The 15,653-nt window shown below is 39.9% G+C and overlaps 1 protein-coding gene across 1 annotated transcript in view; it reads right to left on the bottom strand.

Moving 5' to 3' along the window:
• The window catches only part of C6 (complement C6), a 65,765-nt gene extending 50,442 nt beyond the window's left edge, over positions 1-15,323 (bottom strand). Inside the window, exons 1-4 of the mRNA XM_052659295.1 lie at positions 15,181-15,323; positions 13,010-13,166; positions 11,310-11,454; positions 4,188-4,329 (exon numbers count right to left, since the gene is read on the bottom strand). Coding sequence (XP_052515255.1) covers positions 4,188-4,329; positions 11,310-11,454; positions 13,010-13,166; positions 15,181-15,323 — 587 coding nt within the window. The remainder of the gene's footprint in view (positions 1-4,187; positions 4,330-11,309; positions 11,455-13,009; positions 13,167-15,180) is intronic.
• Between the last annotated feature and the right edge of the window lie 330 nt (positions 15,324-15,653).

Raw genomic sequence — 15,653 nt, 5'->3', positions numbered from 1 at the left:
GCCATTCTGGGTCCACTGTCTTTACTATCATATAGTAAAAGAATTCTTATAAAGAGCTAATAATGAAATAGTAACAGCAATATTTAAATAGAATTGTAATCTATCATTAGTTTTTCCTAATAACTATAATGATATTTGAAATCTGTTTAACAAATGCTTACATAATGTTTACTGTGTCTAGTACTGTTTGATCTGTATTTGATATTAATATTATATTTAATTAATATTTATGACAACCATGTGATATAGGTACAATTATTATACCCATTTTACAAATGAGGAAATTGAAGCACAGACAGATTAATTAGCTTAGTACAAATCAAGTATTTAAGAAACTGTTTTGTGGTAGATAAGAACTTCTCCAGAATGCTAATTGTTTTCCAAGTTCTTATAGATATTAATATCTGTCAAATTAATTCTTTAAAAAAAAGTTTTTTGTCAAAAATTTAGTATTGCTGAATCACATATGATGAGATAATGCGTGCACGCTTAGTTGCTTCAGTCATGTCTGACTCTTTGTGACGCTGTAGACTGTAGCCCACCAGGCTCCTCTTTGCATGGAATTCTCCAGGCAAGAATAGTGGAGTGGGTTACCATGCCCTCCTCCAAGGGATCTTCTCAACCCAGGGATTGAACCCACATTTCCTGCGTCCCCTGCCTTGCAGGTGGATTCTTTACCCCTGAGCCACCAGGGAAACCAATGATGAGATCATAGAAAATACCCATAATGGCGTCTGCTGCCCATTTCTTGGCACAGAGCTCCCAAAACCCGTGTAATTTATGTAGTAAGAGCACTAAGAGCATCTTTTTTTTTTTTTTTTCTAATATTTGGTCTTTGACCTCAGTTTTTGACACAAGGCTGCTAACACCTTGGAATTTCTTGAGTGATAAAAGTGTCTTTTGTTCCAATGAGGTGATTCTTTGTGGGCTCCCAGATGGGTGCTGGTCACAAAAAAGATCCTGCCATGATTCAAAGCTTAGACTTTTTAGCCCTATCTTCCATTCTCCAGAGAGGGGAAAGGGGCTGAAAACAGGGGTAATGACTGATTACGCCTATGTAATGAAGACTCCATAAACATCCCAAAAGTATGGGGTTCAGAGAGCTTCCAGGTCGGTGAGCACACGGAGGTGCAGGTGAGTGGAACCTAAGCAAGGCATGGAAGCTCATGCCTCTTCTGCATCCTTGCCATACCTATCTCTCCCAACAGGGTGTTCATCTGTATCCTTTATCATATTCTTTCATAGCAAACTGGTAAATTTAAGTAAATTGTTTTACTGGCTTCTATGAGTAGCTCTTGCAAATTAATCAAACCCAAGGAGGAGTTTATGGGAATCTTCGATGTGACAGGAGCACATATGAGAACCTGAACTTGCAATCGGTGTCAGACATTCTGGGGGAGCGGCGGCAGTCTTGCAGGACTGAGCCCTGAACCAGGCGATCTAATACTATCTTCAGGTAGCTAAGGTCAAAATTCAGTTAAATTGTGGGGCAGTCACCTGGGGTCACAGACAATGGCTTGGTGGGGGAAACCCCCTGCCTATGTCTGGCATCAAAAGTGTTGAGGTGTGGCAGTGGTGTGAGAATAAAAGATGTACATAACAGGAAAACCCACATGTCAATCAGATCTCAGTAAAACTGATAAAAAAGAATGATTCTTACCTTTCCTGTAAGATATATCTCATAGTCAAATTCTCATCCATATTTGAGTTTATATAAGTGGGCATTTGAGGGAGGAAGTAAGAGGAGCTGGTCTGGGAAAAACTTTCCAAAGTACTTAAGTTAACATGACTAACACAGGTGTTTAGGACTCATTTTCTGAGTTAAGAGGGGTCAATGAGGAGAAAACAACTGATGATCTTATACTGCCCTTATCCAGTGTACTTATAAGTTCATCACTAACAAGAAAGGGCTTGAGGGAAATGGCTCGCAGGTCATGAGGAATCTCTGATGGTAGTCACTGCTGGCAGAGGCTGAAGATAGGACTTTTGTGGAGGTGGCCCTGTTAGGGCACCCAAAGGAGACTTTTAGAAGTGAAGTCAGCTACGTAGCAGTTTTTAGCACTATTTTCTCTACTCGCCTCTGTGGTATTTAAGTTAATTTTAAATATTTTGGTGTCTCAAACACATTGTGGCTTTTATTATGTTAGGTTTCTAAAGTGTTTTATCTTATTCGACTTTAATGTTATATTTTATAACTTTTTGAATTTCATTAGAATTTCTGTATATAAATATGCATGTGTGTTTGTGTATTTATTTCTACGTGTGTGTGTGCGCGTCTGTGTGTGTGCATTTGTACCTTTTCTGAGCCTGAGAGAACACAAGTAGCACACTATTATTGCCTGGTTCTTGCTTCAGATTTCAGACCTGGTGACTGATGTTGACAAAGTAGCAATGTTGGAATGTCTTATTAAATTCTTTATTGGAAAGATGCCATTTAAAAGTGAAGGACAGTCACTCAGGAAGCTTCTTTTTTTGGGTAGAAATGTGTTGGAGAGAAGCAGCGATTTTAAGGCCAGAAAATTAGAGATTCCAGTAAGCAGCTCTCAGAACTCTCAATCCCTGGGGAGGCGAGGAGAGGACTGGCTGTCCCTGAGCCAGCGGGTTTTGCTCATTTCTGAGAATCCTTGGGACAGCAGCTCTGGCTGGCAGAGTCCCACATGGTCCTTCTGCCAAAGTACACACAGCACGTGGTCTTTCCCATCTGTAACTCGAGAGTCTAGATCAACTGAACAAGAGGTGAGTTTGTAATGTTACCCAGAATCAATCAGAACATTGGAAAATGGGATTATCAGTGGGAGGTTTTGGCTGAGTTTTTCTTCCAAAGAAAAGAAAAAAAGGAAACCATTTCTGTACCTTGGTAAGAAGATGCTGTGAAACTCTCTTGTTGAAATAACTCTTAATTAGGAGTTCTCAGTTCAGTTCAGTTCAGTCGTTCAGTTCAGTTCAGTCGCTCAGTCGTGTCCGACTCTTTGCGACCCCATGAAGCGCAACACAACCTCAAATCAGTTTGTAGCCATCCAACTTAGAGCTGGGGAAATTACAGCTGAGAGATGTTCACTTACTTGGTCATGATATTGTGAATTAATGCAGAAGTAGGTGGTGGCTCAGACGGTAAAGAATCTGCCCTCGATCCCGGAGACCCGGATTCGATCCCTGGGTCAGGAAGATCCCCTGGAGAAGGGAATGGCTACCCACTCCAGTTTCTTGCCTGGAGAATACCATGGACGGAGGAGCCTGGCGGGCTAAAGTCCGTGGACTTGTAAAGAGTCAGGACACAACTGAGCGACTAACAACTTTCAGATCTAGAACAGGGCTCCTCTCGCTTCCAGATTAATGGCTGTTGCACTTTACTGCTGTCCTTGAGTTTGGTTCTACAGCTGCTAGTTTTCATGCTAATCAAATGCGGTTGTATTTGCAACTGTTGCTGTTTGTCTTTAGAGCCTCAAGGTTCCTTTTTATGCAAGTCGGGCAGTACAAGTAAAGACTTTAAAAATCTCACTACAAAGCAATAAAAGCCTGTATAATACTATTTGCTTTCTGGCCAAAAACTGAAGGGAGAATTATTTATCATGAGAACAGGAGAGTACAAGAAATTACCTTTACTGGTTTTTCTTATGCTTTCAACTAAGGCTTAGCTCTTGTTTTCTTTTCTTTTTCTGCTTTTTTTTTTTTTAATAGGGTTGTAATAGGGAAATATTGTGAATAAGTTTTAGAAGATCAAAGCTCAATGGTGATTTTTAAAATACCAGTCATTGAATGATGCTTAAACACCATTTGAGAAGTGGAATATTTCCTGCCATATCAGTAAACAAAGGATGTCAGCAATTGCAGCTACCACCAATGGTGAACTGGTAAGCCCTGAGGGAACTCAGAAAGGAAAGAATACCTGCCATAAGACTTTAAATAAGCTATGTTTATGAAGTACTCATAGCATTGTCTACTACGCACTGAATGTGAAAATGCTAAATTTAAATTATCATTTTAATTTATTAAATAGCTAAAAATTAAAAGTAATTATTTTTATCATTAAGCCTGGCAGCCAAGTATCAGGGACAGATAGGACTAGTGGGAGGAGTAAGAGGTTAATGAGGAATGTGAACAGTGGTGGGTCTCACTGCTTCATCGCTGCTTCCAGCTCTGGTTTTGAAATGATTTTACTTCCCAAACGATAAAAAGATGTTACATACCCCATGCCCATCAGCTGTACACTAGGGATGGGTTTATAGCTCCGTGAACATACTGGTTTTTTTCTCCCACAATTCCTTTCATCTGAATTGTCTCCACAATCATTTTCTCCATTGCATTCCAACTTGCTGGCAATGCAGCGACCTGGTCAAGAAATAGTAACATGGACAACAAATGGTCACTTAACAGAGTATTTATTGATTTGAAACATGTTTACTTTAAATTTCAAGGGAAGGTAGAGGGCCATTATTTTCGATGGGAAATAAGGAAATGGAATAACAAACTGATATTTTCTCTTCTTGTTTAGTATTGCAAGAGTCTGGATAGAATTAGTCACTCTTGAGCTGATTGTCTGAAATCAAAGAAATAACTCTGGAATCCCATTCCCACTACAGTGAGCTTGCTGCAGAAATCATGTTCTGTAGGAGAAAATTAACAATAAGCTCAGAATTTTGTTTTAATTTAGGATAATAGACTCAAGGTCACTACTTTTATTTTTAAAAAACTATAATTTCACACACACATGTCTACTGGTACGCATAACAATGTGACTTAATGTCTAAAATTTTATATTGAGAGAAAGAAGCTGGACACAGACGAGTCATGCCATCTGAGTCTTTTATCTCATGTTCAAGAACAAGAAGGATTAACTAGAAACAGGAAACAAGGAACTTTTGGGGTTTATGGAGATTTTCTGTACCTTGATTGGGGGTCGTTTACATGGGTGTATATATTTGTCAAAATCAAATTGCACACTTACTATCAGTATATTTTACTATATATAATTATTTTGAAAAGTGAAAAAAAAAGTGAAAGTGTAAGTCACTAAGTTGTATCTGACTCTGCAACTCCATGGACTGTAGCCCTCTAGGCTCCTCTGGAGTTTTCTAGGCAAGAATACTGGAGCAGGTTACCATTCCTTTCTCCAGTGGTTATTCCTGACCCAGGGATAGAACCTGTGTCTCCTGCATTGCATGCAGATTCTTTACTGTCTGAGTCACCAGGGAAGCCCCCACTTTACTATACATTATTAAATATTTTATTGTAGATATTCACTATATATGATTACTGTTATAATTATCATTAATAAGAATTTCACTACATACAATTTACTATATCTATTTTTTGGACACATTAAATGCCTGGATACCACAGTGTTAGATAGCAATTTGTGTGAGTGAGTTTAGAAAACAGTACCAACTCAGATAATTCTCTTTCTTTTAAAACTTGCTGAATTTCATTATGATCCTAGGAAACAGTGTGTGCCTGTATATTACTGAAATTGAAACACTCTTTCTACAATGACAGATAGCCCGTCTCCTGCTCCTCAGTCTCTTGCGTATAATCAGAAATGCTGGCATCTGTACCATTATGTACAAGTCTCATCAACAGTGATTGAATGTTTTACTCAGGACTGTCTTATCTGGAAAATTCCATGGATAGAGGAGCCTGGTGGGCTATACAGTCCATGGGGTTGCAACGAGTCAGACATGACTGAGCGACTGAGCACCTTCACGCACACACACACATCTCATTACCTATCTTAAATTGTGGTCAACATTTCAGTACAGCTATGAGTGACTATTTTGATCAACTGAAATGCTTGAGGAAATTAGATATTTTGTTGAACTGATTTTTTTTTAACTAATAAAGAGTTCCCCAGAAAGCACTTAGTTTCAACTTTTGGGGGGTTAATAATCTTAATGGATGATAGAAAAAGCAAGAGAATTCCAGAAAAAAACATCTACTTCTGCTTTATTGATTAGGCCAAAGCCTGTGACTGTGTAGATCACAACAAACTGGAAAATTCTTCAAGAGATGAGAATACCAGACCACCTTACCTGCCTCCTGAGAAATCTGTATGCAGGTCAAGAAGCAACAGTTAGAACTGGACATGAAACAACAGACTGGTTCCAAATAGGGAAAGGAGTACATCCAGGCTGTATATTGTCACCCTGCTTATTTAACTTATATGCAGAGTACATCATGCACAATGCCGGACTGGATGAAGCACAAGCTGGGATAAAGATTTCCAGGAGAAATAACCATAACCTCAGATATGCAGATGACACCACCCTTATGGCAGAAAGTGAGAGGTACTAAAGAGCCTCTTGATGGAGTGAAAGAGAAGAGTGAAAAAGCTGGCTTAAAACTCAACATTCAAAAAACTAAGATCATGGCATCCAGTCCCATCACTTCATGGCAAATAGTTGGGGAAACAATGGAAACAGTGACAGACTTTATTTTCTTGGACTCCAAAATCACTGCAGATGGTGACTGCAGCCATGAAATTAAAAGACATTTGCTCCTTGGAAGAAAAGCTATGACCAACCTAGACAGCATATTCAAAAGCAGAGACATTACTTTGCCAACAAAGGCCCATCTAGTCAAACCTATGGTTTTTCCAGTAGTGATATATGGATGTGAGAGTTGGACTATAAAGAAAGCTGAGGACCAGAGAATTGATGCTGTTGAACTGTGGTGTTGGAGAAGACTTGGGAATTCCTTGGACTGCAAGGAGATCAAACCGATCCATCCTAAAGAAAATCAGCCCTGAATATTCATTGGAAGGACTGATGCTGAAGCTGAAACTCCAATACTTTGGCCACCTGATGAGAAGAATTGGTGCATTGGAAAAGACCCTGATGCTGGGAAAGATTGAAGGTGGAAGGAGAAGGAGACGACAGAGGATGAGATGGTTAGATGGCATTACTGACTCAGGACATGAGTTTGAGCAAGCTCTGGGAGTTGGTGATGGACAGGGAAGCCTGGCATGCTGCAATCCACGGGGATCACAAAGAGTCGGACACGACTGAGCAACTGAGCTGAGCTGAAGAATCATCAGTAAGAAAGGTGGAATGTAATGCAAGTAATTAAATCATCCTTTGATTATTCAAAATTTTATATCAAGACATTTATTATAGGTATGAGCATCATAATCACACAAGACTGAAAATATAGAGGGAATTAAATTCCTGTCAGTCCTAAGATATAACCTGAAAGACACCCTGTTTTTTAAAATAACACATCTCTGGTTTTTCTTGTTTGCTTTTCTTAGGGCAGTGCAGAATGGTTAATTTAGTTTGAAATAGAGATGCTTTACCTAAAGGAGAAAAAAAAAAAAGACATATCTTACAGTTTTTAAAAGTTTTGAACCTAGTACTCACAAATTTGAACAAGAGCTGATTTTTTATATTTTACACTAAAACTCCCATTTTATCAGATGGAGGTAGAGATACACATGTAAGGTACAATTCTCATTAACCTAGGTTTGTGATCAGGGTACCAGATATGTAAGAAAGTCTACTCATTTGATACTTCTGTAATGGAGCAGGACCCTGTGGGGCTTTCCCAGCTAGCATTCTCTCATATCCTCTGCTTTAGCTCCTGTCTGAAGTACCTACTGAATATATATATATGTGTGTGTGTGTGTATACTTTTGAAGCACATGTCCTGAGTTGTTTTACAGGTGTGAACATCCCCCACCAAATGGAAGATGTTAACCTCTTGATGACCATGAACACATAGCCCCAGGCCTCCTGGAGCCTAAGGACTGATAGTGACACAACCCTGTTACCTCATCACCAGCCAGTTAGAGAACTGTGCATGAGCTGATCACATATCCTGTGACTCCCTTCCCTTACCTGGCTTTTAAAAATGCTTTACTGAAATGTTTCAGGGAGCTCAGGGGTTTTTAGGGCTTGAACCACCCATCTCCTTTTATGGCTCTGCAGTTAACTTTCTCTGTTCCAAACTCTGACATTTTGGTTTGTTTGACTTCACTGTGGACTTGTGCTAACAATTTTAGGGATATTATAGAGTCTCTATTAACAAGGGTGGGCTTCCCTGGTGGCTCAGTGATAAAGAATTCACCTGCTAATTCAGGAGACTCAGGTTTGATCCGTGGGTCAGCAAGATCCCCTGCAGAAGGAAATGGCAACTCACTCCTGCATTCTTGCTGGGAAGATCCTACAGACAGAAGAGCCTGGCAGGCTATAGTTCATGGGTTGCAAAGAGTTGGACACGACTTAGTGACTAAACAGCAACAACAACATTAGCAAGGGTAGGGATGAAAGCAAGAGGACCTCTCTTGAGCGATGTTTAGGAATGGGTGGCAGTGTGAAATAGGACTGATGGGACACAGTTGAGAAAGGTTCTAGGTCATGGAAACACAACGCAATAGGAAGCGGAAAGATTTGTAAGCCACAAATATGTCCTATACTAAAGAAGGAATGGCAGAGGTGAAGGGACATTTCAATAGTACAGAATTTGCAGAAGTCAGCATGCATTAGCCAACACATGCATATATCTATTTACACCTGGAATTATGTAGTCATTTAGAATTATATATGATTTTCCTATTTACTTGAATTGATTTATGTTACTACATGGTATATTACTTTTATAACCAGTTGCAAATTCTCATCTCTGTGTTAAAGTTAGGACTTCGAGAGGAGTTGGCATAGTGCATGGGGATTTGCCTCATGGGTTCTTCTCAAAGGTCCATGTATACATTAAAGGGATAATTTCAGAGACTAGCACTGAAACATGTATATTACCGTATGTGAAATAGATGACCAGTGCAAGTTCGATGCATGAAGCAGGGCACTCAAAGCCAGTGCTCTGAGACAACCCAGAGGGGTGGGGTGGGGAGGGGGATGGGAGGAGGGTTCAGAATGAGGGGACACAGTGCACCCATGGAAACTGTTTTAAAAACTAAACAAAACAAAACAAAACAAAATACAATTCGCCTTGGGAGATTCTGAAGAGCAATCATGAGAGTAGAGAGGAAAGATAGAGATTTTTTCTGTTGTTAACTGATCCAAATATCATCCTGATATTTGTCAGGATGACTTACATCATCCTGATATGTCAGACAAATAATGGTCCATCCAATCTTTTATTCCTTTGAGAGTGGCATTAGTGGATGTTTTTAGGAGAGTACAGTGGTATATCATCTTCAGTGGAATATTCAACAACCAAGAGCCCATGGCATTACCCAGTCAGAATGGTACCCATGTTTGTACCAGAGATTAACTAGTTAATGGTTGGACTGCGGGAAGATCTAGGAATTTCTGATGAAGGGATCTGGACAGTAGGGCAGAGGTCACTAAGAGAGCTCAGGGTAGCAGCTGCTTATCAACCATTACAGCTGCATTTCAATGGTTCAGTTTCTATTACCAGCTATGGACGTATTACTGATGAAGTAGAGATTGCTGTGCCTATACCAGTAACTTTCCTGAAATCACTCATTTTGAACTGATAGCACATGGACATATCTAAAGACTTCTCAGACTTGTGGATATTTTTGACATAAACGCTTTCATAATGAATTTCATAGATTTATCGTCTATTGAATATAAGAGTTCTCCCTGGTAATCTGTTCTAGAAACTACCCTTCAAGCTTCAAATTGATGTACATCAGTTCTAAACTTTTATCTTAATATTCTGAATATAGTGCTTAGGTCTGTATTCCCCTTAGCCATTGCCATCAAGGTTTTTCTCATATTTCCTGTTTTGTCAATATGTGACATGACCTTATTTATATACAGAAATTCAGAAATTTTTTCTCTCATAGTTCTGGAGTGCAGAAGTCCAAACAAGATTTCTGCAGGGCTGTGCTCCCTCTAAAACTCTGGGAAGGTCCTTTTTGCCTCTTCTCGCCTTCCAGTTGGTTGTTGGTTGCTCAGTTGCCCAGTCACATCTGACTCCTTGAGGCCGCATGGACTGTAGCTGGCCAGTCTTCTCTGTCCATGGAATTTTCCCAGCAAGAATACTGGAGTGAGTTGCCATTTGCTCTTCCAGGGGATCTTCCCCACTCAGGAATCGAACCCCCATCTCTTGTGTCTCCGGCATTGGCAGGTGGTTTCCTTACCACTAAGGTCACCTGGGAAGCCCCTTATTTACATAGGCATAATGTATATCTCCCTACCCATGTCTCACCCTCACATCCCATTTTGGGGATGAGGTACAGAGAGAAAACCCTGGAACCAGCCTTCCTGTCTGACTTTCAGAAAAGATTGGTAAAGCTGAAGGCAGGAAGCAAAGAGTAAGAGAAGAGAAACATTATGCCCAAGTCTGGGGTCAGTTTATGGGAATTCGAAATCTGCCGTCTAGTTCTACTTTTCAGTGTATTTTAGAGTACGCAAATAATTTGGATTTTGTTAATCAGAACTCTAATTTTATTTTAACTAAAATTGACTATTTATACAAGAAATCAGTGAACTATGGCCCATGGACAAAAACTGACCTGCTACTTGCTCTTGTAAATAAAATCCTATTGGAACATAGTCATGCTCATTTGTTGATATACTGTTTATTGTATACTGCCAAATTGTGGCAGCTTTGATGCCACGATTCCAGAGCTGAATAGTTGCTACATAGACTGTATGGCCTGCAAAGCCTAAAATATTCACCACCTGGACTTCTCCTGAAAAAGTTTGCAGATCTGACCTATATGGTTCAACATGCTGAGCTTTGGAAAGCTATTAATTAGCAAGAGAATACATAGATTAAGTAGTATATTCAAGGTTTGATTATAATCTAACAATACTTAAATATCAAAATGTATGAATCTGTATGAGAATTGAACTTGAAGGGAATTGTTGCCATTGTTTAAATCATTTGCAGTCTCCTCTTCTGTGATTATCTTTGGAGTCATTCAATGGACCATACCAGAAAATTTGTTACATCATCTCTAACCATCCCCTTTACATAATATCTTAGCATTAGCATCCTTATCTTAATAAACTATATTAAAATTTTAAAATGCATCACTCTTTTTCAATTGCTTATTTCCATTGTGCTTATTAATAGCCCATTTTTAAAAGTATCTGCTTCCTCCTCTATTTCCTCCTCCTCATTCTCTTCCTCCTGTTTCATAACAGTGTAGGAACCTGGGAACCTGTACTTGATGAGCAAAGGAATCAGGTAAGTGGTCAAGATGATTATAGCCTGAAAGCTGTAATTTTACACATGAATAGTACATAATTGGTAGCATAACATCCCTGTCTCCCTAGGCTTAAAATATGGTGGGACTTTTCTATCATGACTTTCACTGGGAGTCAATTGGAATAACTTTAGTCATTTTTAGTGAAGACTGAACATTTTTCAAAAGGCATTACCACTGTCACAGCGGAATTTATTCTTGCAGTCAGTCTCTTCAATTTTGCAGAGCTTGGATGGAATGCATGGCTGAAAGGTCATGAGAGGTTCAGTACATGGTTGTCCTCCAAACTGACTGGGGTGCAAGATGGACCTAACCTTAAACTAAAAGGAAAGGAGAGAAAGGTGAATAACTCTGAGGCTGGGTCAAAGCCACAAAGTGTCTAAGAAAACTGGGCTTCTCCGTCACAGTAGTGATTTTTCCTATAGTGGCATTTCCTAAATTACTAATGATTTTTTTCCCCAATTCCATTATTGTGTTTTCTCAGGGAAGTCAATACTTTTGGGGTCTCATTTTTCCAACCTGTAAAACGAGGAAGTGGGACAACAAATTTCCTAAGATTTCTAACTCTGAAATCATAGGATTCTAAATTGAATCAAAATCAAATGCACAAATATTTACTGAGCATGTCCTGAGTGCAATAAATCTTCCAGGTCATAACAGTAGCCCTTTTATTCCTCAAAGATAGTGTGAAGTGATAAATGTGAAAGGACTGATGGGGGCGGGCTTATGTATGAGAAAGTCATTGTGGAAACCAAGGCTGGCACATTTTCCACACTTTGAAAGGTTTTAAATTGTCAGTAGTAAATCAAAGCGGAGAAGGTAATGGCACCCCACTCCAGTACTCTTGCCTGGAAAATCCCATGGGTGGAGGAGCCTGGTGGGCTGCAGTCCATGGGGTCGCTAGGAGTCGGACACAACTGAGCAACTTCACTTTCACTTTTCACTTTCATGCATTGGAGAAGGAAATGGCAACCCACTCCAGTGTTCTTGCCTGGAGAATCCCAGGGACGGGGGAGCCTGGTGGGCTGCCGTCTATGGGGTCGCACAGAATCGGACACGATTGAAGCAACTTAGCAGCAGCAGCAGCAGTAAATCAAAGAGTCAGGGAAAGATAGAATAGGATTCAAAAGTACTGACTTTAAAGTCAGAAAAATCCAAGTTCAATATGTAGCTTTCTATTCATTAGTGATGTGTGCTTGGGTAAATTACTTCACCCCTAATGATCTATAACTTCCTCATCTGTAAAATGGGTAGAAAAACAATGTGATGTGAAGTTTGAGTAAGATGATGTGTGCAAAGGAACCTAAACTGTCTCTCTGAGATAGTGGGTGCTTTGCTTGTACTGGGTCAATTCCTTTACTTCCCTAATGTCTGAATGCTTAGCACCTACCCTGACTGGAACTCACGTGGGCCAGTGCCCTACCTGGAATGCACTTGAGGTAGGTAAATATTGCAGCTGGGAACAATAAACAAATCGAGGGACTTTCCCTTAGCAGGGGCAGTTAAAGAAAGGGCAAGGAGTCATTTTAATTAATGTACCTCATTTCTGTCTGAGTTTAAACTTTGGCATTTTTTAGCACCTGTTTTTGCTTTGTGAGCTCTCACAGGGCAGAGGCAGTGGAAATCAGAGCTGGGTGAGTGCAATACCAATCCTCAGGGTTTGGGAGGTGGCAGGCAGAACTTTTTTGGTATTCACATGCCAATAAAGCATGTCAAATGAATCCTGCCTTCCCCTAAAATATTTCCCTCAGTGGAAGCTGGGACAATTTATTTCCAGAAATTAAAGTAATTCATCATTTCTATGATTGTTGAGTTTGTCAGGGAATTCGAGAATTTATGATTCTGATTTCCTGAATATACCCACATTTCACTTACCTGTTTTTGAACACAAGGGTCACAGTCTGACCAGGGTCCATAATCTCCCAGGCGGCAATTGACAGGGCAAGTTTGCCAGTTACACTCTCTGGACTCCTGCTTGGTACAAAGCTGGCCACAAAAGTTTTCAAAATAGTACTGATCTGTAACAATCCGTCTATAATAATAAGGAGGAGAAAACTGCTTAGAATGAGTCTCTTTACTGTGGCTCCAGCCCCATAAGAAAAATATTCATTGAGCATCAATTACAGTGAATAAAAGGAAAGAGGTTTTCATGGAAAATCAAGCAGTCCACCATATGTACAGTTTTTACCACTTAATGGAACTCAGGACTGGGTCCATAATTTGTGGGGCACAGTGCAAAATAAAAGTAGGGGGAATACATGTTCAAAGAAGGCTAAGCACCAAAGAATTGATGCTTTCAAACTGTGGTGCTAGAGAACCCTTAAGAGTCCCTTGGACTGCAAAGAGATCAAACCAGTCAATCCTAAAGGATATCAATCCTGAATATTCGTTAGAAGGACTGAGGCTGAAAGTGAAGCTCCAGTACTTTGGCCACCTAAATGTGAAGAGCCAACTTGTTGGAAAAGACCCTGATGCTGGGAAAGACTGAAGGTAGGAGGAGAAGGGGATGGCAGAGGATGAGATGTTTCAATGGTATCACTGACTCCATGGACATGAGTTTGAGCAAACTTTGGGAGATAGTGAAGCACAGGGAAACCTGGTGGGCTACTGTTCATGAAGTTGCAAAGAATCAGTCATGACTGAGCGACTGAACAGCAACACACTCATAAATTCTTAAGAATTTCCAAAGAGAGGAGGCAGAGCATGAGGCCACACCACAGCCTCCTCAGAGTGGGGTCCTGTGTGGACTGCACAGGCTACACATCTGTGAAGCCTGCCATGCTGGAATTCCTGGGAGGGACTAGAAGACAGAGAAAGAAGAAAGTTTCTGCCAATTGCTTAAAAGATGACAATGCAGTGTGGTAAGTACAATGACTGAGATAGAGCCAGAGCTCTGTGGGGCTAAAGATGAAAGGAGAAAGTGACATGAGAGATACATTTTGAAAAATGCACGTGAGTTTTCCAGGCAACAAAGGGAAGGGCGTTCAGAGGAAACAGCTTGTGCACAGATGAGCAGGGAAGGAGTATGACATGTCCATGGAGGAGCTTGTGGGATGGACCTGAGAAGAGCATAATCGAGAGGGATGAGCTTTTATTATGGTACTTTATTTGGTAGTAAGTAGTGAGCTACTCCAGTACTCTTGCCTGGAAAATCCCATGGACCGAGGAGCCTGGTAGGCTGCAGTGCATGGGGTCGCTGAGTCGGGCACGACTGAGCGACTTAGCAGCAGCAGCAGCAGTAGTGAGCTACTAAGGGACTTTTGAGTAGGGAAGTATTATGAACAAATCTGTTCTTACATCCAGAGTGGATGGTTTATTGAGGCCATCAGGTGGTGATTTTAATGAGACTCACACTACATATGTAAAAACAGTTTTCTAAAATAGATCTCTAAAATGTTCTATAACAGTTAAAAATACATTAAGTATATGCCTTTTTTCTTCCAAGTCACGTGAGCATCTTCATGGAACAGAAATATCTAACAGATTTAAAGAAACTGTGGGGGAGGAATAATCTGAATTAATGAAAAGACTGAATTATTAAATGTTATCAAGTAAAACACAGTTTTCTTGCCTTCTTGTCCATGCCAACAATCGAGCTAATAGCTAGCAGTGCTGCTCAATTGAGGTCCTGTTAGACTCAGTTTAATGAGTAGAAAATTCTCTATAATTAACTCACTAACTGTAGGCAAGCAGAGTTATGTGCTGATTGAAAAAAAAAAAAGCCCAAGTAGTGATTCTAAGTAAATTAAATAGTCAACTGAAAATATTGAACAGATTCTTAATTGAATTTCTTTAAAATGCTTCAATTTTATGGAGAGAACAAAAGTAGACTCCACTTTAACCTTATGTGGAAAAGACATCAAATTCCATCCAAATTCATGAGTTCTTTTTAAAATTAAAAAAAAGTTTGCAGATTTTACTCTGCAAAAATTATACTTGCAGATATATTTTCTTTCCCATTGCTTAGTGTGGCACTTTTTGATTTTGCTAATTCTGTCCTTGAGGTTTCCCAGGGCACAAAGAAAAGCTACAAAGCCCACACCCACCTCTCTCTGGTCTGGGTTCCAGAATTGCAGGTTTTTGAGCAGCTGGACCACTGAGTCCATGGGTAATGATCACAGAAACAGGCTTGGCTCTTGTCAGTCAGAGCACTCAGCAGGATAAAATACAAGACGGACTGTCTGGCCATGCCTGGAGGGCCTCCAGATCCTGAAAAGAAATGATGTAATACATATCAAACATTCATGGGATAAAACTTAACAAATCATTCTCAGTTACAGTCTCAAATATGATCTTTGAAAACATCTTGCCTTCCTTAAGCCAACACATATAAATTCACAGCCTTATGACTATAAATCCCATTTCTAAAAAGATTTTTAGGGTGGACACTCCCATAGTTCAAAATCCCAGTACTAGTTAGGTTTCTCTGAACTGTGAGTGATAGGCTACAAGACAAAGTGTGTAGTAAATATTTGTATCTCATTCCATTCCAAAATGGAATTTTTTATATGATCTTACA

The sequence above is a fragment of the Budorcas taxicolor genome, chromosome 20, assembly GCF_023091745.1.
Source record: "Budorcas taxicolor isolate Tak-1 chromosome 20, Takin1.1, whole genome shotgun sequence".
Taxonomy (NCBI): domain Eukaryota; kingdom Metazoa; phylum Chordata; class Mammalia; order Artiodactyla; family Bovidae; genus Budorcas; species Budorcas taxicolor.
The sequence above is the reverse complement of the archived record's forward strand: the minus strand, read 5'-3'. Positions and strand labels throughout refer to the sequence as shown.